The sequence below is a fragment of the Notolepis coatsorum genome (assembly GCF_963971535.1).
Source record: "Notolepis coatsorum genome assembly, contig: SCAFFOLD_1381, whole genome shotgun sequence".
NCBI classification, from domain to species: domain Eukaryota; kingdom Metazoa; phylum Chordata; class Actinopteri; order Aulopiformes; family Paralepididae; genus Notolepis; species Notolepis coatsorum.
In genome coordinates, this window is record NW_028174140.1 from 1 (window position 1) to 25000 (window position 25000).

The window sequence follows — 25000 nt, forward strand, 5'->3', positions numbered from 1 at the left end:
CCCCTAGTGGCTAAACTATATCACCAAGAGTAGAGATGACTCACGTCCACCCCTAGTGGCTAAACTGTATATCACCAAGAGTAGAGTAAGCTGAGAGTAGAGGTGCGTTTCATTTCTCCTCCACTATGTCCCTGTACATCCCTCTCACTCCTCCTCTTCATCACCTCCTCTTCATCACCTCCTCCCTCCCTGTCTCTCCTTCTGCCAGCATCCTTTCACCTCTCTGGTCTTGCTCCCTAAATTCACCCGTTCCCTATCCTCCCCCCTCCCCTCCCCCTCTCCCTTCCCCATCCCCCTCTCCACTCCCCCCTCCCCCTCTCTCTTCTCTAAGCTCTGTGTGGAGGGGAGCTGACCGAGCCCTCTGGCACTGTGCTGTCTCCTGATTGGCCCAGAGCTACTCCAAGGGGCAGGACTGCGTGTGGCAGATCCACGGCAACGAGGAGAGACGCATCGAGCTGGACGTCCAGATGTGAGGGGAGGAGGGGGCAGGGGGGAGGGGGCAGGGGGGAGGGGGAGGGGAAGAGGGGAGGAGACTAGTGTTACAGTGTGTCTGTGTTCAGATTCAGATTCAGATGACTTTATTCACCATATTGCAGTACAAATGGAACGTGATTCGACGTTTACAGTGCATGATTTTTTCACATTTAAGAACAATACAACAGTAAATAAATTATTATTATTATTATTATTATTATTATTATTATTGTTATTATTATTATTATTATTATTATTATTATTATTATTATTATTATTATTATTATTATTATTATTATTATTATTATTATTATTATTATTATTATTATTATTATTATTAAGTAAAGTGCAAGACAGGACAGAACAGTGAGACAACAATACGACTGTATAAAGTGCAGTGGTGGGGGACATGGATACAGTGCAGCACAAAGTTCAAGTCCAGAAGTCCAGCCCTAGCAGCTCGCAATAGAGGGGGGGGGGGGGGGGGGGGGGGGAAGCAGGGGGACACCTGACTCGTTTACCAGGCGAGCTGCTGAGGGGAAGAAACTCAGTGTTCCCTGTTACAGCAGAGTATAGAAGTAAACCAAACTGTCTGGCTACCTGTTACAACAGAGTATAGAACTAAACCACACTGTCTGGCTACCTGTTACAGCAGAGATATAACTAAACCACACTGTCTGGCTACCTGTTACAGAGATAGAACTAAACCACACTGTCTGGCTACCTGTTACAACAGAATATATAACTAAACCACACTGTCTGGCTACCTGTTACAGAGATAGAACTAAACCACACTGTCTGGCTACCTGTTACAGAGATAGAACTAAACCACACTGTCTGGCTACCTGTTACAACAGATATATAACTAAACCACACTGTCTGGCTACCTGTTACAGAGATATAACTAAACCACACTGTCTGGCTACCTGTTACAGAGATATAACTAAACCACACTGTCTGGCTACCTGTTACAACAGAGTATAGAACTAAACCACACTGTCTGGCTACCTGTTACAACAGATATATAACTAAACCACACTGTCTGGCTACCTGTTACAGAGATAGAACTAAACCACACTGTCTGGCTACCTGTTACAGAGATATAACTAAACCACACTGTCTGGCTACCTGTTACAGAGATATAACTAAACCACACTATCTGGCTACCTGTTACAACAGAGATATAACTAAACCACACTGTCTGGCTACCTGTTACAGCAGATATATAACTAAACCACACTGTCTGGCTACCTGTTACAACATAGATATAACTAAACCACACTGTCTGGCTACCTGTTACAGCAGAGATATAACTAAACCACACTGTCTGGCTACCTGTTACAGCAGAGAGATAGAACTAAACCACACTGTCTGGCTACCTGTTACAGAGATAGAACTAAACCACACTGTCTGGCTACCTGTTACAGCAGAGATATAACTAAACCACACTGTCTGGATACCTGTTACAACAGAGTATAGAACTAAACCACACTGTCTGGCTACCTGTTACAGAGATATAACTAAACCACACTGTCTGGATACCTGTTACAACAGAGAGATATAACTAAACAACACTGTCTGGCTACCTGTTACAGAGATATAACTAAACCACACTGTCTGGCTACCTGTTACAGAGATATAACTAAATCACACTGTCTGGCTACCTGTTACAATAGAGATATAACTAAACCACACTGTCTGGATACCTGTTACAACAGAGTATAGAACTAAACCACACTGTCTGGATACCTGTTACAACAGAGAGATATAACTAAACAACACTGTCTGGCTACCTGTTACAGAGATATAACTAAACCACACTGTCTGGCTACCTGTTACAACAGAGATATAACTAAACCACACTGTCTGGCTACCTGTTACAGAGATATAACTAAACCACACTGTCTGGCTACATGTTACAACAGAGTATAGAACTAAACCACACTGTCTGGCTACCTGTTACAGAGATAGAACTAAACCACACTGTCTGGCTACCTGTTACAGAGATAGAACTAAACCACACTGTCTGGCTACCTGTTACAGAGATAGAACTAAACCACACTGTCTGGCTACCTGTTACAACAGAGTATATAACTAAACCACACTGTCTGGCTACCTGTTACAGAGATAGAACTAAACCACACTGTCTGGCTACCTGTTACAGAGATAGAACTAAACCACACTGTCTGGCTACCTGTTACAGAGATAGAACTAAACCACACTGTCTGGCTACCTGTTACAACAGAGTATAGAACTAAACCACACTGTCTGGCTACCTGTTACAACAGAGTATAGAACTAAACCACACTGTCTGGCTACCTGTTACAACAGAGTATATAACTAAACCACACTGTCTGGCTACCTGTTACAGAGATAGAACTAAACCACACTGTCTGGCTACCTGTTACAACAGAGTATATAACTAAACCACACTGTCTGGCTACCTGTTACAGAGATAGAACTAAACCACACTGTCTGGCTACCTGTTACAGCAGAGATATAACTAAACCACACTGTCTGGCTACCTGTTACAGAGATATAACTAAACCACACTGTCTGGCTACCTGTTACAGAGATATAACTAAACCACAATGGCTGGCTACCTGTTACAACAGAGATATAACTAAACCACACTGTCTGGCTACCTGTTACAGAGATAGAACTAAACCACACTGTCTGGCTACCTGTTACAACAGAGTATAGAACTAAACCACACTGTCTGGCTACCTGTTACAACAGAGATATAACTAAACCACACTGTCTGGCTACCTGTTACAGCAGAGATATAACTAAACCACACTGTCTGGCTACCTGTTACAACAGAGTATAGAACTAAACCACACTGTCTGGCTACCTGTTACAACAGAGTATAGAACTAAACCACACTGTCTGGCTACCTGTTACAACAGAGATATAACTAAACCACACTGTCTGGCTACCTGTTACAGAGATATAACTAAACCACACTGCCTGGCTACCTGTTACAGAGATATAACTAAACCACACTGTCTGGCTACCTGTTACAGCAGAGATATAACTAAACCACACTGTCTGGCTACCTGTTACAGAGATATAACTAAACCACACTGTCTGGCTACCTGTTACAACAGAGATATAACTAAACCACACTGTCTGGCTACCTGTTACAACAGAGATATAACTAAACCACACTGTCTGGCTACCTGTTAAAACAGAGTATATAACTAAACCACACTGTCTGGCTACCTGTTACAGAGTATAGAACTAAACCACACTGTCTGGCTACCTGTTACAGAGATATAACTAAACCACACTGTCTGGCTACCTGTTACAGAGATATAACTAAACCACACTGTCTGGCTACCTGTTACAACAGAGAGATATAACTAAACAACACTGTCTGGCTACCTGTTACAGAGATATAACTAAACCACACTGTCTGGCTACCTGTTACAACAGAGAGATATAACTAAATCACACTGTCTGGCTACCTGTTACAACAGAGTATAGAACTAAACCACACTGTCTGGCTACCTGTTACAGAGATATAACTAAACCACACTGTCTGGCTACCTGTTACAACAGAGAGATATAACGTTAGGTTATGACTATAACCAAGTTCTGTTAGTATAGCGACGCTCGGCATCGCTCTCTGCACTATCTCGCATACGTGCACGCGCAATGAATAAAGACCACAATGTACCTTTAATCCCAATATTTGTCTGACCACACCCCTATCAGCTTACCCATATAAGCAGGGGTGGGGCCACCCACTCTCCTCCTTCCCAAGCTTTCGCCACAAGGCGAGGTCAAAGGCTGCAGCGGCGTCGGATGCCGAGCGTCGCTATACTAACAGAACTTGGTTATAGTCATAACCTAACGTTCTGTATCGTATCGCTCTCGCTCGGCATCGCTCTCTGCACAAGGGAGGCCGAGCGAGAGCCAACGGCCGACAAATACACCCCGCTGACAGCCCCCCACAAACCATCAGAACAGGGAGGGCCGAGCCCCCCCGACCCACCCTAATGGCGGGCACCCCCCCTATTAGGGGCTTCACGGGAGGGCGACGGACCCGACCGTGCGAAGAGGCACTCAAGCAACTCAACGCACAGGGTGAGCAGACCGTGGCTTGACCCCACGACTACACGCACAACCCGCATGCCACCCGGGAACGAACGGAGGAACAACCTCGTTACTGCCCCCAGAATCACGGGGTCAAGGGCAAACCCAACCCTGTGGCAAGGCCGTAGCAGCGGAGCACGAAGGAAGACCCAGACCCACCAAAAGGACTGGACTCCCTAGAATGGGGGCCCGGAGAAGTCCATGATGCCAGCATCAAGACCCCACCAGGTGGGCACGTAGTGCCCCGCCCCCCACATCGCCAGCGTATTCGGACAAAGGCCCCTCAGTTACTGCACCTGGTATTCCCAGGCGGAATCCCATCCAAGTACTAACCAGGCCAGAACCTGCTTAGCTTCCGAGATCGGACGAGATCGGGCGTGTTCAGGTTGGTATGGCCGTAAGCCGAGCGGGCCCCGTCCCCCCAATAGTACACCGCCTGGCACACTGACCCTGCAGAACAGGCAGTCAGCATGGCCGTAAGCACACAAAAAAGGTTAACCAACGGAAGCAGGCAGCGCACCGGGGAAAAACCAGGCAACAGGCTGTTAACCCTAGCCTGGAGACTGCGGACGAGACAGGCGCCAGAGGGGACAGCTGAACACAGCCGCCCCGGCTGAAGGAGCGTAAGCTGGCGGTGTTGCATGACCAAGCCTCCATTTAAAAACCCCCACCCAGAGGGGTCGAGGCAGAGAAGGCTGACACGATTGGCAGACGTCATGAACGTGCAGGGGCACCCTCAAACGGTGAACCCGGGAGTTGACACTGCTCCAACACACCAGGGAATCAACCACCTCGGTGTTACCCAATGCGGTGGTTGTTCCTATAACCCCTCAAGAAAAAACTCCAAAACACACCTGCGGGTATACACCGGCTATACCGCAGTACAAGTGTTTCAGTTTCCAAAAAGGGTTAACCCAGGCCTACGGGTCGCAAACATCACTTCGGACCGGGCCTGGCGGTACGGGAAGCACAGGGTCACCAGAGGAGGTCAAAAAACCACCCCCACAGGCCCCTCTTCGCCATGCGTGAGAGAGGAGCGAAAAATAATGGAGAACCAGCCCCTAAGCACACCGTACCTGGTATTCCCCGGCGGTCTCCCAACCAAGTACTAACCAGGACCAACCTGTGTAGCGGCCGAGATCCGACGAGATCGAGCGCGTACAGAATGGCATGGCTGTAAGCCATGACGACAGTGCTGAGTAAAAACATACCCAACCAGGGTCTCCATAGCGCTTAACCCTGTGACACCCAGACCGACCTGGCATTTTTCCCCCTGAAAAAAGCCCAAGTCCCTCAGGGTACCAGAACAGCAGATCTGCATCCCCGGCGGACAACGGGTTCAACTGATCTGGACCAGCGTGACCAGAACCAGTCCCGTGCCCTAACCACGCCGACATGCCTACTCCAGGGCCCTGTTTCATGTACGTGGTTCAACTAAGTCGATCAACATGTCCATTATCCAGCTTCAGTTAACCCGATGTTCAAAGCCGGGATTTTCCTGTTTCACAAAGGAGGATTCAGTCTCGTTAACTCAAGCCAGACTTGAGAGTCAGGCTCAAGTCAGGCTAGATGCGCGCTCCCGTTTTAGGTGGAAAGCCAGCACGTATCGATGGCAGAGACCCTGATTCTCAACGGCATTGATTGATTAATTGATTTAAGACTTTATTGACAGATTGCAATAGGCTCAATCGCCTCGCCGACAAGTTAAATGCGTTATCTATAGGCTAATTCTAAGTCCCTCATTACCTCAATCAATCAGATTATATTTCTTTAAACTTGCCTGCTGGATTGAATAATCAAATGAGATCTTGCTAGCGAAAATAACTAGTTAACTGTTATACAGAATTACGAGACGGCTTTCTTGCCCATTGATTGATGTATAGTCAATATTTAACTTATCTCCAATGTGGTCCAACGGGTTGTTCTTTTGACTTCCACACGGACGACCCGGGTTCAAGACCGGGGTCCTTCTTTTTGCAATATAGGAATAATTCAATTTGGTGCACGTTGAGAGCTATATAAAGAATGACATCCTCAATGCATGTAGATTTATAATATTTTAACTTAAAACCAGGCTACTTTGGCGTATAATCATTAATATTATATTAAAAAAAATCATATTGGAAACACGGGGATTTGAACCCCGGTCGGTGGATTGGGAGGCTTGAGCACTACCGCTGGGCCACTGGGCCAGATGGGATAAATTCATTGTTTATACATTAATGAACGAGAGACCCGTGTTTAGAATATCCTTTGTTTTGAATGAAGTTTATCTCTTTATCCTCATTCATTAATGTGACGTCAACGGCTCATTCAATTTCTCAAATCCGTCAAACAGCGCATCTCATCAGACATCTTAATCCCAGTTACAATTAAAATAACCACATCATGTGTACATCGCACGAGCGAGCGCCACCGTCGCCACGGTATATATAACGTGCATTATTTAGGACAAAGTGAATTTAATATCAGCATTTTGGGTCTATTTTACATTTCAAAAGCCCCCTCTGGAAGAATGGAGCACAAAAACGTAATTCAGAATGGTATAATGCAGATCGTAGACTGTGGGAATAGTTTCAGGAAACGGGCTGTCACTTCTTTGCGGGGGCGTGGCGATAGTTCAGGCTAACTTGAACTTGAACTCTGCTTTCGACCAGGCTCAAACTTTTGGATATGTTGTCATGGTGATTTGGAAAATCCAGGTACATGAAATCGGAAAGTCAGGCTAACCCAGTTATCCAGCTAAAGTTATCCGGCTAACTCGGTTATCCCGGTACATGAAACGGGGCCCAGGAGAAGGGCAGATATGCGTGTTGATCTTAACATGAAAAGAAGGCGCCACCCAGACGTTCGGACGAACCGCGCCTGGTGGCCCACCCCAAGGGCGTGAGACCCCACCACATATGTTCAGATCCATCCCGTCATCATCCCCCAGACATGAACGAGAATCCGTCGACAACCCACCCAGGTCATGGGATGTGGTCGTCGGAAGAGGAAAAACCCCCATCTCAGTTGCTTTATAAAAACGCTGTTTCAACCACAAGCAACCAAGGCGTGCCAGTCAATCGCCTGTTTACAGCGAGCTAGCACTATACGTGCGTCGGGACACACCCCCATCAATGAACAGGCTAATTAGACCTGTCATTGAATCCCCAAGGCGCCCAGGGGAACGACAAGAGGGGTGTGACACTCCCTAACTCCAACACTTCTGGAATAGAAAGAAGGAAGCATCAACAGTATGTATCCCAGTCTACACAGCCGGGGTAAATTTTTTTCACATTTTTACATCCCACCACCCTCCCATAGGAAAGAGACGGGGATCCCCAGAGAGACTTCCCACACGAGCTGTACAGATTGAAAAGAATATATTGCACCTTGAGCCATGTAAAAAACTGGTTTTAGGGCCTCCGGGGAAGAGGCACTGAACCCATACACACTCAATAAACGAATTTAATCGAATATACATACAATAGAAAAGGACCCTTCTAGAGGGTCCACTCACTTTGACAATCTGAGGAGGAAGGCTCTGTACTCTGATGGAGGCTTCCTCACATGGAAGAAGGAGTCCGAACTCACAGAAGGCCTGAATAGGCGCTTGGTGAGGAGGAGCCCTGACCACCCCCCCTGAAAACAGATCCATCACATGGACCTGAACAGCACACGGAAGTCCTACCAACAGAGACGCGCACGGTGACGTACTCTATGGCGGGGGAATTCCTGCGGTGCACACGCCCAATATACCAGGCCGTGGGACCAGGAACTCCCTCCCCCCCCCCCCCCCCCCGTAACGTGCCGAACCGCCACGTGACGGGAACCTTGAGAAGGTGTACCCCTGACCGACAGAACAATGGGGAGAGGAAAGGTTACCAGTTCACCCCTTTACGACCCCACACCCATGATACGATGTAACGACAAAAAGAGAATATGACACAGTCATAGTCAGCTCTATGAAGCGTTTCACAGCTCCACACAGCGCATGAGCTAACCTGCTATCTGATTTTTACTAAGGAAAAACACAGAATAGAGAGGGCTCTAAGAACCCCGGTCCAACATACACATGTGCTTCTGTGGCCAGTACAACCCAGTTGTAGGTCACATGACACACACAACCCATCATCACCTACAAAAAATGGCAAAAACACTCAACAGAGGAACGCCGTTTTTTTTCACAATGAGAGAATACATCATTCTTGATTAGTATCGACCACAGGCCTTGCTAAGCACACATGACAGCAACCAAACCAATTTCCCTTTAGGAAATAAGTTTCTCCAGCAGATTTAGCACAACCTCAGCAATCAAGCTAAGAGTTACATCGTATCCCTACCACACAAAAGACACAATTAATGCACAACATGTCTGATAGGAGGATGAAAAAGTCCCCAGGGAACCGGGGGGGAAACACAATCCTCCTATTTTACCCTCAATACGGCCAGTTAAAACAGGAAAACCTGTTAATGTGTGAACACACTGTTTATTGTCATTACAGTCTGAGAAAGAACATTCTTATACTCACTTGTCACCAAGCATAGCTTCATAGGTTAGTTACCTTAGTTGTGAGCATATAAACACCATGATGTTTCTCACACAACAACCAGATCCGATTTGCACGGAGAAGCTAACTGCCAGTGACAAAAAACAGCTCACACATAACCTGCAACGTATCCTAAATGCATTGCAACAACACACGTTTTGGGAAAAAACACCGTTATTCACAATACACTTAGCAAAGTAAAACCAGAAGACGTGTTATGAGGTCTGGTCAACCCCGTACCTACCCGGAACGCAGATCAGCGAAGTGCAGTCACAGACACCGTAGGAAACACAGCCGCTCCTGTGTTGTCCGAACTGGGTAGCGTCACCGCCCCAACCCGTACTACAGTCCCCCGTTGATGCAACCTTGCCGTCCAGGCTCAGGGCAGGGTCGACGAAACATCCCCTGTCAAGGATGACGTCGCGGTCAAGAGTGTAAAACATGTTAAAATCAAAGCACGTTCAACAGAATAGCCTAACGACGCACGCGATCAGAAGCGAGCTCACGGCGGCGCGCGAGAAGCTAAGCTACCCCGCGCCAGCCATGGCCCATAGCCGCAAGCTAACGTTACCTAGCGACCACGACATGCTAGCCCCGCAGCTAACAGCTGACTGGCTAATAGTAGGCCCTAAGCAGGCCATGCAGCGATCCAGCAGGCTAACGCAGCAGTTAACAGCTGACTGGCTAACCGTAAGCTATGAACATGTAAACAATGACATAACACTCACCCAGACAGGCCGCCGTTCTGAACCTCTCCTCACTTTTTAAGAGAAAAGAGAAAACAAGATGTCAACACCGCTTCACAACGGTGACTTTACCACATCCGACGGAATCAGCACAGTACCAACTGGCCTGTGTAGCTGACTTTGAACATGAATCTGCCGCTATCGCACATTACATGCACATATCCCCTCGTGAAGGAATACTCTCATTTGGATATGAAAGATGGGGCCTTAACACGGTGACAGAGAGAATCCACTCGTCCAGAACACACAGGGATCACCAGTGTCAATGGTCGCGGCCCACTAGTTAAAACTATAATGGTCTTCAGATCAAGGCCTTCTGTCGCCTAGGTGGCTAAACAAAGGACCCTAGCCTGGGGCCGGTTTCCATAAACTTTGTCAAGTAGCCCCCATAGCACTAACAGACAAGTGGAGCCCGCCAGCAAACACTACTCACCCAACCTGGAACGCACCGCTTCTCACAACAGCGGCATGTCCGACAGTTCAGCTGTGGCCTGACAGGTTTCACCCCAACAAACACAGCAAGGAACTGCAGTTGAGAAGCATGCAGCGGCGTGCTCCCAATACGAAAACCGGTGGAGGGTTTTTAGAATGATCATCATCTTCCAGACACTCCAGTACGAAGACAATATCGCCGTATTTTCTCGAAAATAGTGAGAGAGAAAATAAAGATATGATGTCAACGTATCCTTGTTTCCCAAAGCTGCTCCTAAACCTTTCTTCCATCATGGTGTCAAGTGTGGGGATCTACCGAGGCACTTCTTCCTTGTGGTGAAAGCGAGAAGGAGGAGAGTGGGTGGCCCCACCCCTGCTTATATGGGTAAGCTGATAGGGGTGTGGTCAGACAAATATTGGGATTAAAGGTACATTGTGGTCTTTATTCAGTGCGCGTGCACGTATGCGAGATAGTGCAGAGAGCGATGCCGAGCGAGAGCGATACGATACAGAACTAAACCACACTGTCTGGCTACCTGTTACAACAGAGATATAACTAAACCACACTGTCTGGCTACCTGTTACAACAGAGATATAACTAAACCACACTGTCTGGCTACCTGTTACAACAGAGAGATATAACTAAACCACACTGTCTGGCTACCTGTTACAACAGAGATATAACTAAACCACACTGTATGGCTACCTGTTACAGAGATATAACTAAACCACACTGTCTGGCTACCTGTTACAGAGATATAACTAAACCACACTGTCTGGCTACCTGTTACAACAGAGATATAACTAAACCACACTGTCTGGCTACCTGTTACAACAGAGATATAACTAAACCACACTGTCTGGCTACCTGTTACAACAGAGATATAACTAAACCACACTGTCTGGCTACCTATTACAACAGAGATATAACTAAACCACACTGTCTGGCTACCTGTTACAACAGAGTATAGAACTAAACCACACTGTCTGGCTACCTGTTACAACAGAGTATAGAACTAAACCACACTGTCTGGCTACCTGTTACAACAGAGATATAACTAAACCACACTGTCTGGCTACCTGTTACAGAGATATAACTAAACCACACTGTCTGGCTACCTGTTACAACAGAGAGATATAACTAAACCACACTGTCTGGCTACCTGTTACAACAGAGATATAACTAAACCACACTGTCTGACTACATGTTACAGCAGAGATATAACTAAATCACACTGTCTGGCTACCTGTTACAACATAGTATATAACTAAACCACACAGTCTGGCTACCTGTTACAGAGATATAACTAAACCACACTGTCTGGCTACCTGTTACAACAGAGATATAACTAAACCACACTGTCTGGCTACCTGTTACAACAGAGATATAACTAAATCCCACTGTCTGGCTACCTGTTACAACAGAGTATATAACTAAACCACACTGTCTGGCTACCTGTTACAGAGATATAACTAAACCACACTGTCTGGCTACCTGTTACAACAGAGATATAACTAAACCACACTGTCTGGCTACCTATTACAACAGAGATATAACTAAACCACACTGTCTGGCTACCTGTTACAACAGAGTATAGAACTAAACCACACTGTCTGGCTACCTGTTACAACAGAGTATAGAACTAAACCACACTGTCTGGCTACCTGTTACAACAGAGATATAACTAAACCACACTGTCTGGCTACCTGTTACAGAGATATAACTAAACCACACTGTCTGGCTACCTGTTACAACAGAGAGATATAACTAAACCACACTGTCTGGCTACCTGTTACAACAGAGATATAACTAAACCACACTGTCTGACTACATGTTACAGCAGAGATATAACTAAATCACACTGTCTGGCTACCTGTTACAACAGAGTATATAACTAAACCACACAGTCTGGCTACCTGTTACAGAGATATAACTAAACCACACTGTCTGGCTACCTGTTACAACAGAGATATAACTAAACCACACTGTCTGGCTACCTGTTACAACAGAGATATAACTAAATCACACTGTCTGGCTACCTGTTACAACAGAGTATATAACTAAACCACACTGTCTGGCTACCTGTTACAGAGATATAACTAAACCACACTGTCTGGCTACCTGTTACAACAGAGATATAACTAAATCACACTGTCTGGCTACCTGTTACAACAGAGAGATATAACTAAACCACACTGTCTGGCTACCTGTTACAACAGAGAGATAGAACTAAACCACACTGTCTGTCTACCTGTTACAGCAGAGTATAGAACTAAACCACACTGTCTGGCTACCTGTTACAGCAGAGATAGAACTAAACCACACTGTCTGGCTACCTGTTACAGAGATATAACTAAACCACACTGTCTGGCTACCTGTTACAACAGAGATATAACTAAATCACACTTCAAGTTTCAAGTTTCAAGTTTCTTTAATAGTTGTCATACAGAAGTACAGAATACTTTCATACAAAATGCTTCTGACTGTTACGCTCCAGAGACTGTGCTAGACAAGATAGTATCAAATAACATAGAAGAAAATGAGGTCACAGTGTTCGGTATAGACATATGTACAATGTTCTGAGTTACCATATAATATACAATACTATGCAGTGTACTAATGTACAGTACTATATAGTGCAAAGCAGAAATGGGATGAGGTACAATTTAGGTACAATTTACAGTAAGGTGTACGAGTTGTAGTGCAATCCTTCATCAATAAATATAAAGTGTGGGGAGTGGGTGCTACAGTGTGTTTGTTTAAAGTGGGTGTGTGCTATAAAGTGTGTGGAGTGGGTGCTACAGTGTGTTTGTTTAAAGTGAGTGTGTGCATGTGGATGTGTGTGCTATGTGCGTTTGGTGGTTGTTGTTGTGTAGTGTTCATTCATTGTTCGTTTAGCAGCCTGATGGCCTGGGGATAGAAGCTTCTTCTGAGTCTTTCTGTGCTCGCCTTGAGACTCCGGTATCGCTTGCCTGACCGCAGCAGTTCAAAGAGGCAGTTGTTCGGGTGACTGGAGTCTTTAATGATTCTCTTAGCCTTGCCCTTGCAACGCTTGTTGTAAATGTTCTGGAGGGTGGGGAGCCCCCCTCCAATTGTGCGTTCGGCTGAACGTGTCACTCTTTGTAGTCTGCTTCGGTCTTGTGCAGTGCTATTCCCAAACCAGGAGGTGATGTTGCCGGTCAAGATGCTCTCTATTGTACATGAGTAGAAGTTCTTAAGGATCTTCTGACTGACTTGGAACTTCCTTAGGTGCCTGAGGAAGTAGAGGCGTTGTCGTGCCTTCTTCACAACACTGTCAATGTGTGTGGTCCATGTCAAGTCCTCGGATATGTGGGCTCCGAGGTACTTAAAGCTGTTGACTCTCTCAACCGGTGCCCCGTCGATGCTGAGGGGGCTGTAGTCCTTGACCCCCGACCTCCTGAAGTCCACAATCATCTCCTTTGTTTTGCTGACGTTCAGGGAGAGGCTGTTTTCCTGGCACCATCCCGCCAGGACCTTGACCTCTTCCAGGTAGGCCCTCTCGTCGTTGGCAGAGATCAGGCCCACTACCACTGTGTCGTCAGCAAATTTGATGATTGTATTGCTACTCCGCTGAGCCACACAGTCGTGTGTGTACAGGGAGTAGAGGAGGGGACTCAGAACACATCCCTGGGGGGCCCTTATGTTGAGGGTGATGGATGAGGAGGTGCAGTTGCCTGCTCTCACCACCTGGGGTCTGCCAGTCAGGAAGTCCAAGACCCACTGGCAGAGGTCATAGTTCAAGCCCAGGTCCCTGAGCTTGGCTATGAGTATGGAGGGGACTATGGTATTGAATGCCGAGCTGTAGTCGATGAATAGCATTCTCACATAGTTCCCCTGCCTCTTGTCCAGGTGTGATGCTGCTGTGTGCAGCACATGGGCTATGGCGTCCTCCGTGGACCTGTCTGGCTACCTGTTACAACAGAGTATAGAACTAAACCACACTGTCTGGCTACCTGTTACAACAGAGATATAACTAAACCACACTGTCTGGCTACCTGTTACAACATAGTAGAACTAAATCACACTGTCTGGCTACCTGTTACAACAGAGTATAGAACTAAACCACACTGTCTGGCTACCTGTTACAACAGAGATATAACTAAATCACACTGTCTGGCTACCTGTTACAGAGATATAACTAAACCACACTGTCTGGCTACCTGTTACAACAGAGATATAACTAAACCACACTGTCTGGCTACCTGTTACAACATAGTAGAACTAAATCACACTGTCTGTCTACCTGTTACAGCAGAGATATAACTAAACCACACTGTCTGGCTACCTGTTACAGCAGAGATATAACTAAACCACACTGTCTGGCTATCTGTTACAGAGATATAACTAAACCACACTGTCTGGCTACCTGTTACAACAGAGATATAACTAAACCACACTGTCTGTCTACCTGTTACAACAGAGATATAACTAAACCACACTGTCTGGCTACCTGTTACAACAGAGATATAACTAAACCACACTGTCTGGCTACCTGTTACAGAGATATAACTAAACCACACTGTCTGGCTACCTGTTACAACAGAGATATAACTAAACCACACAGTCTGGCTACCTGTTACAGAGATATAACTAAATCACACTGTCTGGCTACCTGTTACAGAGATATAACTAAACCACACTGTCTGGCTACCTGTTACAGAGATAGAACTAAACCACACTGTCTGGCTACCTGTTACAGAGATATAACTAAACCACACTGTCTGGCTACCTGTTACAACAGAGATATAACTAAACCACACTGTCTGGCTACCTGTTACAGAGATATAACTAAACCACACTGTCTGGCTACCTGTTACAGAGATATAACTAAACCACACTGTCTGACAACATGTTACAGATATATAACTAAACCACACTGTCTGGCTACCTGTTACAACAGAGTATAGAACTAAACCACACTGTCTGGCTACCTGTTACAACGGAGATATAACTAAACCACACTGTCTGGCTACCTGTTGCAGAGATATAACTAAACCACACTGCCTGGCTACCTGTTACAGAGATATAACTAAACCACACTGTCTGGCTACCTGTTACAACAGAGATATAACTAAACCACACTGTCTGGCTACCTGTTACAGCAGAGATATAACTAAACCACACTGTCTGGCTACCTGTTACAGAGATATAACTAAACCACACTGTCTGGCTACCTGTTACAACAGAGATATAACTAAACCACACTGTCTGGCTACCTGTTACAACAGAGTATATAACTAAACCACACTGTCTGGCTACCTGTTACAACAGAGTATAGAACTAAACCACACTGTCTGACTACCTGTTACAACAGAGTATAGAACTAAACCACACTGTCTGGCTACCTGTTACAACAGAGATATAACTAAACCACACTGTCTGGCTACCTGTTACAGCAGAGATATAACTAAACCACACTGTCTGGCTACCTGTTACAGCAGAGTATAGAACTAAACCACACTGTCTGGCTACCTGTTACAGCAGAGATATAACTAAACCACACTGTCTGGCTACCTGTTACAGATATATAACTAAACCACACTGTCTGGCTACCTGTTACAGCAGAGAGATATAACTAAACCACACTGTCTGGCTACCTGTTACAGAGAAGATAGAACACAATCTTGCATTATGTTTGGGCCTTACCTTTGATTCTTTTTACATTTATAGATGCAAAACAAAAGTGAATGTCATCCCTCCAGATATCTTGGGCTATTGAATTAGAATTGACATTCAGGTGGGATGTTCTCTTCTCCTCTTGCAGCTTGAACATCCGCCACAACGATGTGCTCACCGTGTTCGACGGACACGACCTCATGTCCCACGTGATTGGCCAGTACCTGGGCTCCCGGGAGCGCTTCCAGGTCGTGTCGGGGGGGTCAGAGGTCACCATTCAGTTCCAGAGTGACCCCGACGACTCCAGTTTCATCCTAAGCCAAGGCTTCCTTATCCACTACCGTGGTGAGTACACTGTTTCCTGCACGTTCCTTATCCACTACCGTGGTGAGTACACTGTTTCCTGCACGTTCCTTATCCACTACCGTGGTGAGTACACTGTTTCCTGCACGTTCCTTATCCACTACCGTGGTGAGGACACTGTTTCCTGCACGTTCCTTATCCACTACAGTGGTGAGTACACTGTTTCCTGCACGTTCCTTATCCACTACCGTGGTGAGTACACTGTTTCCTGCACGTTCCTTATCCACTACCGTGGTGAGTACACTGTTTCCTGCACGTTCCTTATCCACTACCGTGGTGAGGACACTGTTTCCTGCACGTTCCTTATCCACTACCGTGGTGAGTACACTGTTTCCTGCACGTTCCTTATCTACTACCGTGGTGAGTACACTGTTTCCTGCACGTTCCTTGTTCACTACCGTGGTGAGTACACTGTTTCCTGCACGTTCCTTGTTCACTACCGTCACAGGCGGCGGGTGAGCCGAACATTAGCGGAGGCTATAGTTGGGAGTCGCGCAAGCGCGCACAGATTTTCCTTTTTTCTTTTTTTAATTCATACAATACACACAACTACTAGGCTACTACAGCGAACCCCACTCGTTTAATATAGTGCAAATTAAAATGTGTGTAAAAAAAAAAAGTGTTCAAATTAAGGCATCCAATATGATTAACCACTGTCTTACCTTAAAGGAAAACTCCAACATTTGGGGAAATTAGCTTATTTAACATCTTCCCTGGAGTTAGACAAGAAGATACATACCTTTTTCGTCTCTCTGCATGCATTGGGCTTAGGGAATGCCTGGACCGTTAGCCTAGCTTAGCTTCATCACTGGAAGTGGGGCAGACATCTAGCCTAGTTCACTAAAGTCAGGAAATATACTCCAAATACAATCAAAATACAACGACCAAACGTTCCTGTAAACATGCTGTGACCTGTGTATTTACCACATCTCCCAGTCACACAAGTCACACGAGTATCCCAGTCACACCAGTCACACAAGTATCCCAGTCACACAAGTCTCCCAGTCACACAAGTCTCCCAGTCACACAAGTCTCCCAGTCACACAAGTATCCCAGTCATACAAGACTCCCAGTCACACAAGTCACACGAGTCTCCCAGTCACACAAGTATCCCAGTCACACAAGTCTCCAAGTCACACAAGTCTTCCAGTCACACAAGTCTCCCAGTCACACAAGTCTCCAAGTCACACGAGTCTCCCAGTCACACAAGTCTTCCAGACACACAAGTCTCCCAGTCACACGAGTCTTCCAGTCACACAAGTATCCCAGTCACACAAGTCTCCAAGTCACTTGTGTGACTGGGAGACTTGTGTGACTCATGTGACTTGGAGACTTGTGTGTCTGGGAGACTTGTGTGACTGGGAGACTCGTGTGACTTATGTGTCTGGGAGACTTGTGTGACTGGGAGACTTGTGTGACTTGGAGACTTGTGTGACTGGGAGACTCGTGTGACTGGGATACTTGTGTGACTGGGAGACTTGTGTGACTTGGAGACTTGTGTGACTGGGAGACTTGTGTGACTTGTGTGACTGGGAGACTTGTGTGACTGGGAGACTTGTGTGACTTGGAGACTTGTATGACTGGGAGACTTGTGTGACTTGGAGACTTGTATGACTGGGAGACTTGTGTGACTTGGAAACTTGTGTGACTGGGAGACTCGTGTGACTGGGAGACTTGTGTGACTTGGAGACTTGTGTGACTTGGAGACTTGTGTGACTTGTGTGACTGGGAGACTTGTGTGACTTGTTTGACTTGTGTGACTGGGAGACTTGTGTGACTTGGAGACTTGTATGACTGGGAGACTTGTGTGACTTGGAGACTTGTGTGACTTGGAGACTTGTGTGACTTGGAGACTTGTGTGACTTGTGTGACTGGGATACTTGTGTGACTTGTTTGACTTGTGTGACTGGGAGACTTGTGTGACTGGGAGACTCGTGTGACTGGGATACTTGTGTGACTTGGAGACTTGTGTGACTTGTGTGACTGGGAGACTCGTGTGACTTGGAGACTTGTGTGACTTGTGTGACTGGGATACTTGTGTGACTTGTGTGACTGGGAGACTTGTGTGACTGGGAGACTTGTGTGACTGGGAGACTCATGTGACTGGGAGACTCGTGTGACTGGGAGACTTGTGTGACTGGGAGACTTGTGTGACTGGGAGACTTGTGTGACTGGGAGACTCGTGTGACTGGGAGACTCGTGTGACTGGTAGACTTGTAGACAAATACATTTTATACAACAGGTAGTTCGAGCTGCGCTACGACCGCACAATATTATATACGGCTTTGACGCGCTCTCTCTCTCCTGCCGATTAAAATCAGCAGCCCTTCCTCCTCATCATCGATTGCCGTAAGCTGCATTTGCGCATGTGAGCCGCGGTATCTCTCTCCTCTCCTCTGGAAACTAGCGTTAGCTCATGTGAGCCGCGGTGTCTCTCTCCTCTCCTCTGGAAACTAGCGTTAGCTCATGTGAGCCGCGGTGTCTCTCTGCTCTCCTCTGGAAACTAGCGTTAGCTCATGTGAGCCGCGGTGTCTCTCTCCTCTGGAAACTAGCGTTAGCTCATGTGAGCCGCGGTGTCTCTCTCCTCTCCTCTGGAAACTAGCGTTAGCTCATGTGAGCCGCGGTGTCTCTCTGCTCTCCTCTGGAAACTAGCGTTAGCTCATGTGAGCCGCGGTGTCTCTCTGCTCTCCTCTGGAAACTAGCGTTAGCTCATGTGAGCCGCGGTGTCTCTCTCCTCTCATCTGGAAACTAGCGTTAGCTCATGTGAGCCGTGGTGTCTATCTGCTCTCCTCTGGAAACTAGCGTTAGCTCATGTGAGCCGCGGTGTTGCTCTGTTCTCCTCTGGAAACTAGCGTTAGCTCATGTGAGCCGTGGTGTCGCTCTGCTCTCCTCTGGAAACTAGCGTCAGCTCATGTGAGCCGCGGTGTCTCTCTGCTCTCCTCTGGAAACTAGCGTTAGCTCATGTGAGCCGCGGTGTCTCTCTGCTCTCCTCTGGAAACTAGCGTTAGCTCATGTGAGCCGCGGTGTCTCTCTGCTCTCCTCTGGAAACTAGCGTTAGCTCATGTGAGCCGCGGTGTCTCTCTGCTCTCCTCTGGAAACTAGCGTTAGCTCATGTGAGCCGCGGCGTCTCTCTCCTCTCCTCTGGAAACTAGCGTTAGCTCATGTGAGCCGCGGTGTCTCTCTCCTCTCCTCTGGAAACTAGCGTTAGCTCATGTGAGCCGCGGTGTCCCTCTCTCTCCTCTGGAAACTAGCGTTAGCTCATGTGAACCGCGGTGTCTCTCTCCTCTGGAAACTAGCGTTAGCTCATGTGAGCCGCGGTGTCTCTCTCCTCTGGAAACTAGCGTTAGCTCATGTGAGCCGCGGTGTCTCTCTCCTCTCCTCTGGAAACTAGCGTTAGCTCATGTGAGCCGCGGTGTCTCTCTCCTCTCCTCTGGAAACTAGCGTTAGCTCATGTGAGCCGCGGTGTCTCTCTGCTCTCCTCTGGAAACTAGCGTGAGCTCAAAAGCACAGAACCGGACGGCACAAGTTGTTCCGCTGGCGAAAACTACAATAACACGTCCGGTCCGGGGGGTTTCAAAATAAAAGAGCGACGTCTAAAACAGGAAAGACGTTTATTTTGTACATTTGTGGCAGCGATACAGCGTTTCAGTGGTTTCGTTTGGATGCACATATTTCTTGAGACGATTTGGTGTTTACAGAAAACTTTTTTTAAATGAAAACGAAATGAAAACAAAAAAGATCGGTTCCGTCTTCATCTGGACAAGGCCTGACTCTCATCATGCCCTCGGAGAGCAAGCCTGTGTTTGCCAAGATGAAGCAACATCTCAACAATAGCCTCAGGTGATCCGGTGTTAGGCCCAGGGCAGGGCAGCCCGGTGGGGCTCGCTGGTGCTACTGCTGGCAGCTTCTGAATTACTTTGTTTATATGTTGCCTTGGAAAAAGACTGTTTATCCATTTAGCTTTTTGAAATTTTACTCAAAATAGCGCGCTGGTCTTTGCTACAAAGCGATTGGCGGGCGGAAATTCGGAATGCAGATGTTTACAAAAAATGTATTATGCTTTGCTGCGGGATCAGGATGTGATTGGCTACATTATTTAACCTGAGCCTGAACCCATAATCACCAGATTGTCACCAGGAGGCTTCAGCGACAACACACATAATATTTAAGCATTACATCACGCGACAGAGTGTGTTATACAAATTAGATCACGCCTATGGGTGGTTGTTAGGCCCGAGGCGCAGGCGCGCAGCCGAGGGTCGTTAGACCCCCATAGGCGTGATCTAATTTGTATAACACACGACTTCAAGTGATGTAATGCGTTTATACAATGACCGAATTCACCCAACCTTATTCCTTCGTCCAACCTTCATCGATAATCCAATGTACAAAATTCCCAGCATGACATGCCGCCTATGACTACCATGGTGTTGTTGTCACTGTTTCCTACTGTTTCCTACAATCCATGCTGTTCCTAAAGTGAGGCATGGATTGTGGTGAGAAAGGACTTAACTACAGGCTCCAGAATCAGAATAGTTCTTTTAAGATTCAGGAAACTACTGTGGTCATTTTATTTTATGAAACATTCACCTCCCACCACACCAAACCCATGTACATACTCCCAAATGTACATAGTCCATTTAACACTGTCGCCTCGCAGCTAGAGGGTCCTGGGTTCGATTCCCGCTTGGGGACCAGGTTTCCATGTTGCCAGGTACCCAGGTGGGGTATCTCCCGGGCCTTTCTGTGTGGAGTTTGCATGTTCTCCCCCTCTGTGCTCACAAGGGTTTCCCCCCCGATGAGATAAACCCAATGGAAAAACATGCACAACAACAGATCGCTAACTCTGTCGCGTCTGTGACGAAGACGGACAGGAGCTCTTGGATTGGTCTCACCCCAGCCCTTGTCTGCTCCCGGCTGCCCTTGGGGGGGAAGGACGACGGGATGGGAGGTGCAGAGAACATTTCATCAGCGACACAGTGCATATGTGTGTGTGTGTGTGTGTGTGTGTGTGTGTGTGTGTGTGTGTGTGTGTGTGTGTGTGTGTGTGTGTGTGTGTTTGCCTATCACCTGTGTGTTGATCTGATGACAAATAAAGACGACTTCTCTTCTTCTTAGTCCCACATGTACGTAGAGTGTTGACGTCAAGCTGCCATCTGCTGTTGTTGTGCTCCCCGCTGTCATGTGACCTCTCCTGTTGTCATGGTAACTGTGTATCCGTCACGCTGTCATGTGACCTGATCTGTTGTCGTGGTAACTGTGTATCCGTCACGCTGTCATGTGACCTGCTCTGTTGTCGTGGTAACTGTGTATCCGTCACGCTGTCATGTGACCTGCTCTGTTGTCGTGGTAACTGTGTGTCCGTCACACTGTGAAACAGGTGTCACTAAGGGCGCTTTCACATATAGTTCTGGTGGACTCTGTGCGATTTGGGGGGTGAAGTTGCAACATTGTTGCATTCTTCATTTGGTTCGGTCTGCGTTCACATTGCAATTTGTCAAGCGCACCGAACTTTCTGAACAATGTCACGCGGTCGAAAAGGGCGCTCGTCTATTGGACACAATGCGTGCGTGTGTGTGTGACTGCGAGCCCTAACGTGTGTGTGTGTGTGTGCGTGCGTGCGTGCGTGACTGCGAGCCCTAACGTGTGTGTGTGTGTGTTTGTGTGTGTGTGTGTGTGTGCGTGCGTGCGTGCGTGCGTGTGTGTGTGTGTGTGTGTGTGACTGCGAGCCGGAGGCGGTGCTGGTGATGCCTTCTGATGGGTCTCATCTTCGAAAGACTCAACGATATGTTTCGGGCTGGATGTGGGTCTTGTGCCAAGTATAACGTTCAGCCAGGTCATCATACCAACTGACACTGGCCGTCTGTCTGACGGCCACGGATAGTAAACTATAGATGATATGGAATTCGTTAAACGGATCCGTTGTCTTACTTATTATTAAACACATTATTTATTTTTCCCAAATGAAGGTTGAAAGTCTGTCTCCGTCACAAGCGTAATGTAGGTTAGACCGGTCTATAGAGAGAGAAAGCACAACTCATTGACTGCCTTAAATTAGCACACACAAATCATCTCCAACTAACGTTATTTATTTAAATTGTTCCTGTTAATTAATTATTTTTAATAGACCGGTCTATCTCTCTCTCTTGATACACCGGTCAATCCTACATTACGAGCAACCAATGAGTCTATCTGACGGCCACGGATAATAAACTATAGATTTAGATTCAATGTCAACACCTTTTAAATATAATCAAAACGTTCCTGCATTTCTGTCCGCTTTATCGTTTTATGACAGACATCTGATCGAGTATATGCATCAATAATAACGAGTTGAGTTCACCAGGTAGGATGTGCTTCATCTAGATATTCAGCCCAATGCATGAATGCTGAGTCTGGCATCAGTTTGCTTAAATCAAACACAATGAATGGTTTTGTTACACATGTTTTATTATTCTGCAGTATTATTCATTTGCTCAAATGTCGTGGCCTCACACGGTGCCAACTGCAGGTCTCGCCATCTCAGGTGCCAACTGCAGGTCTCGCCATCTCAGGTGCCAACTGCAGGTCTCGCCATCTCAAAGATGACAGAGCATACATATGCAGCAGCATCCCCCTGTTTGGTTGCTCAATGCTGTAAAATATTACATACATGTTTTTTATTAACGATATTTGAGGAGCCTAATAACTTTCATTCATCTTTTTTGCATTTGTGCCTGTTTTACGAGGAACGTATAAAAGTGTTATGCTCCCTGCTGTTTCACAGAGGCTGTCAGTGGACAATACTGTGTTTAGCCGATATTAAATTGTCTAATTGTTATTCATTTTAACTTTCAGCCTGTTAATAAATATGTGGTTAGTTGGTTAGTTTACCTCTGGTATTTACCATTTGGTTAGTTTATCACTGGTATTTACCACTTGGTTAGTTTATCACTGGTATTTACCACTTAGTTAGTTTATCACTGGTATTTACCACTTAGTTAGTTTATCACTGGTATTTACCACTTAGTTAGTTTATCACTGGTATTCACCACTTAGTTAGTTTATCACTGGTATTTACCACTTAGTTAGTTTATCACTGGTATTTACCACTTGGTTAGTTTATCACTGGTATTTACCACTTAGTTAGTTTATCACTGGTATTTACCACTTGGTTAGTTTATCACTGGTATTTACCACTTAGTTAGTTTATCACTGGTATTTACCACTTGGTAGTTTATCACTGGTATTCACCACTTAGTTAGTTTATCACTGGTATTTACCACTTAGTTAGTTTATCACTGGTATTTACCACTTGGTTAGTTTATCACTGGTATTTACCACTTGGTAGTTTATCACTGGTATTCACCACTTAGTTAGTTTATCACTGGTATTTACCACTTAGTTAGTTTATCACTGGTATTTACCACTTGGTTAGTTTATCACTGGTATTTACCACTTAGTTAGTTTATCACTGGTATTTACCACTTAGTAGTTTATCACTGGTATTTACCACTTAGTTAGTTTATCACTGGTATTTACCACTTAGTTAGTTTATCACTGGTATTTACCACTTGGTTAGTTTATCACTGGTATTTACCACTTAGTTAGTTTATCACTGGTATTTACCACTTGGTTAGTTTATCACTGGTATTTACCACTTGGTTAGTTTATCACTGGTATTTACCACTTGGTAGTTTATCACTGGTATTTACCACTTAGTTAGTTTATCACTGGTATTTACCACTTAGTTAGTTTATCACTGGTATTTACCACTTGGTTAGTTTATCACTGGTATTTACCACTTAGTTAGTTTATCACTGGTATTTACCACTTGGTAGTTTATCACTGGTATTTACCACTTAGTTAGTTTATCACTGGTATTTACCACTTAGTTAGTTTATCACTGGTATTTACCACTTGGTTAGTTTATCACTGGTATTTACCACTTAGTTAGTTTATCACTGGTATTTACCACTTGGTTAGTTTATCACTGGTATTTACCACTTGGTAGTTTATCACTGGTATTTACCACTTGGTTAGTTTATCACTGGTATTTACCACTTGGTTAGTTTATCACTGGTATTCACCACTTAGTTAGTTTATCACTGGTATTTACCACTTAGTTAGTTTATCACTGGTATTTACCACTTGGTTAGTTTATCACTGGTATTTACCACTTAGTTAGTTTATCACTGGTATTTACCACTTGGTAGTTTATCACTGGTATTTACCACTTAGTTAGTTTATCACTGGTATTTACCACTTAGTTAGTTTATCACTGGTATTTACCACTTGGTTAGTTTATCACTGGTATTTACCACTTAGTTAGTTTATCACTGGTATTTACCACTTGGTTAGTTTATCACTGGTATTTACCACTTGGTTAGTTTATCACTGGTATTTACCACTTGGTTAGTTTATCACTGGTATTTACCACTTGGTTAGTTTATATTTACCACTTAGTTAGTTTATCACTGGTATTTACCACTTGGTTAGTTTATCACTGGTATTTACCACTTGGTTAGTTAATCACTGGTATTTACCACTTGGTTAGTTTATCACTGGTATTTACCACTTGGTCGGCCATTCAACTTCCTGATGATAAACTCGGAAATGTCCGACCTTAGGTGTTGTTGAGGACCGACGGAACGCACAATAAGATCAAGGTTACAATGTAAACACACCCTTTTTGTGTCACACAGAGGTGGAGCCAAACGACACCTGCCCCACCC

The 25000-nt window shown here is 45.7% G+C and overlaps 1 protein-coding gene across 1 annotated transcript in view; it reads left to right on the top strand.

Moving 5' to 3' along the window:
- Nucleotides 1-331: 331 nt before the first annotated feature.
- LOC311247628 (seizure protein 6 homolog) overlaps nt 332-25000 on the top strand; it is a gene marked incomplete at both ends in the record, with an annotated part of 29999 nt that continues 5330 nt past the window's right edge. Inside the window, 4 exon segments of the mRNA XM_084338649.1 lie at nt 332-388; nt 391-469; nt 16072-16268; nt 24971-25000. The exon segment at nt 24971-25000 is cut by the window's right edge and continues 165 nt beyond it. Of these exon segments, the coding sequence (XP_084194775.1) occupies nt 332-388; nt 391-469; nt 16072-16268; nt 24971-25000 (363 nt within the window).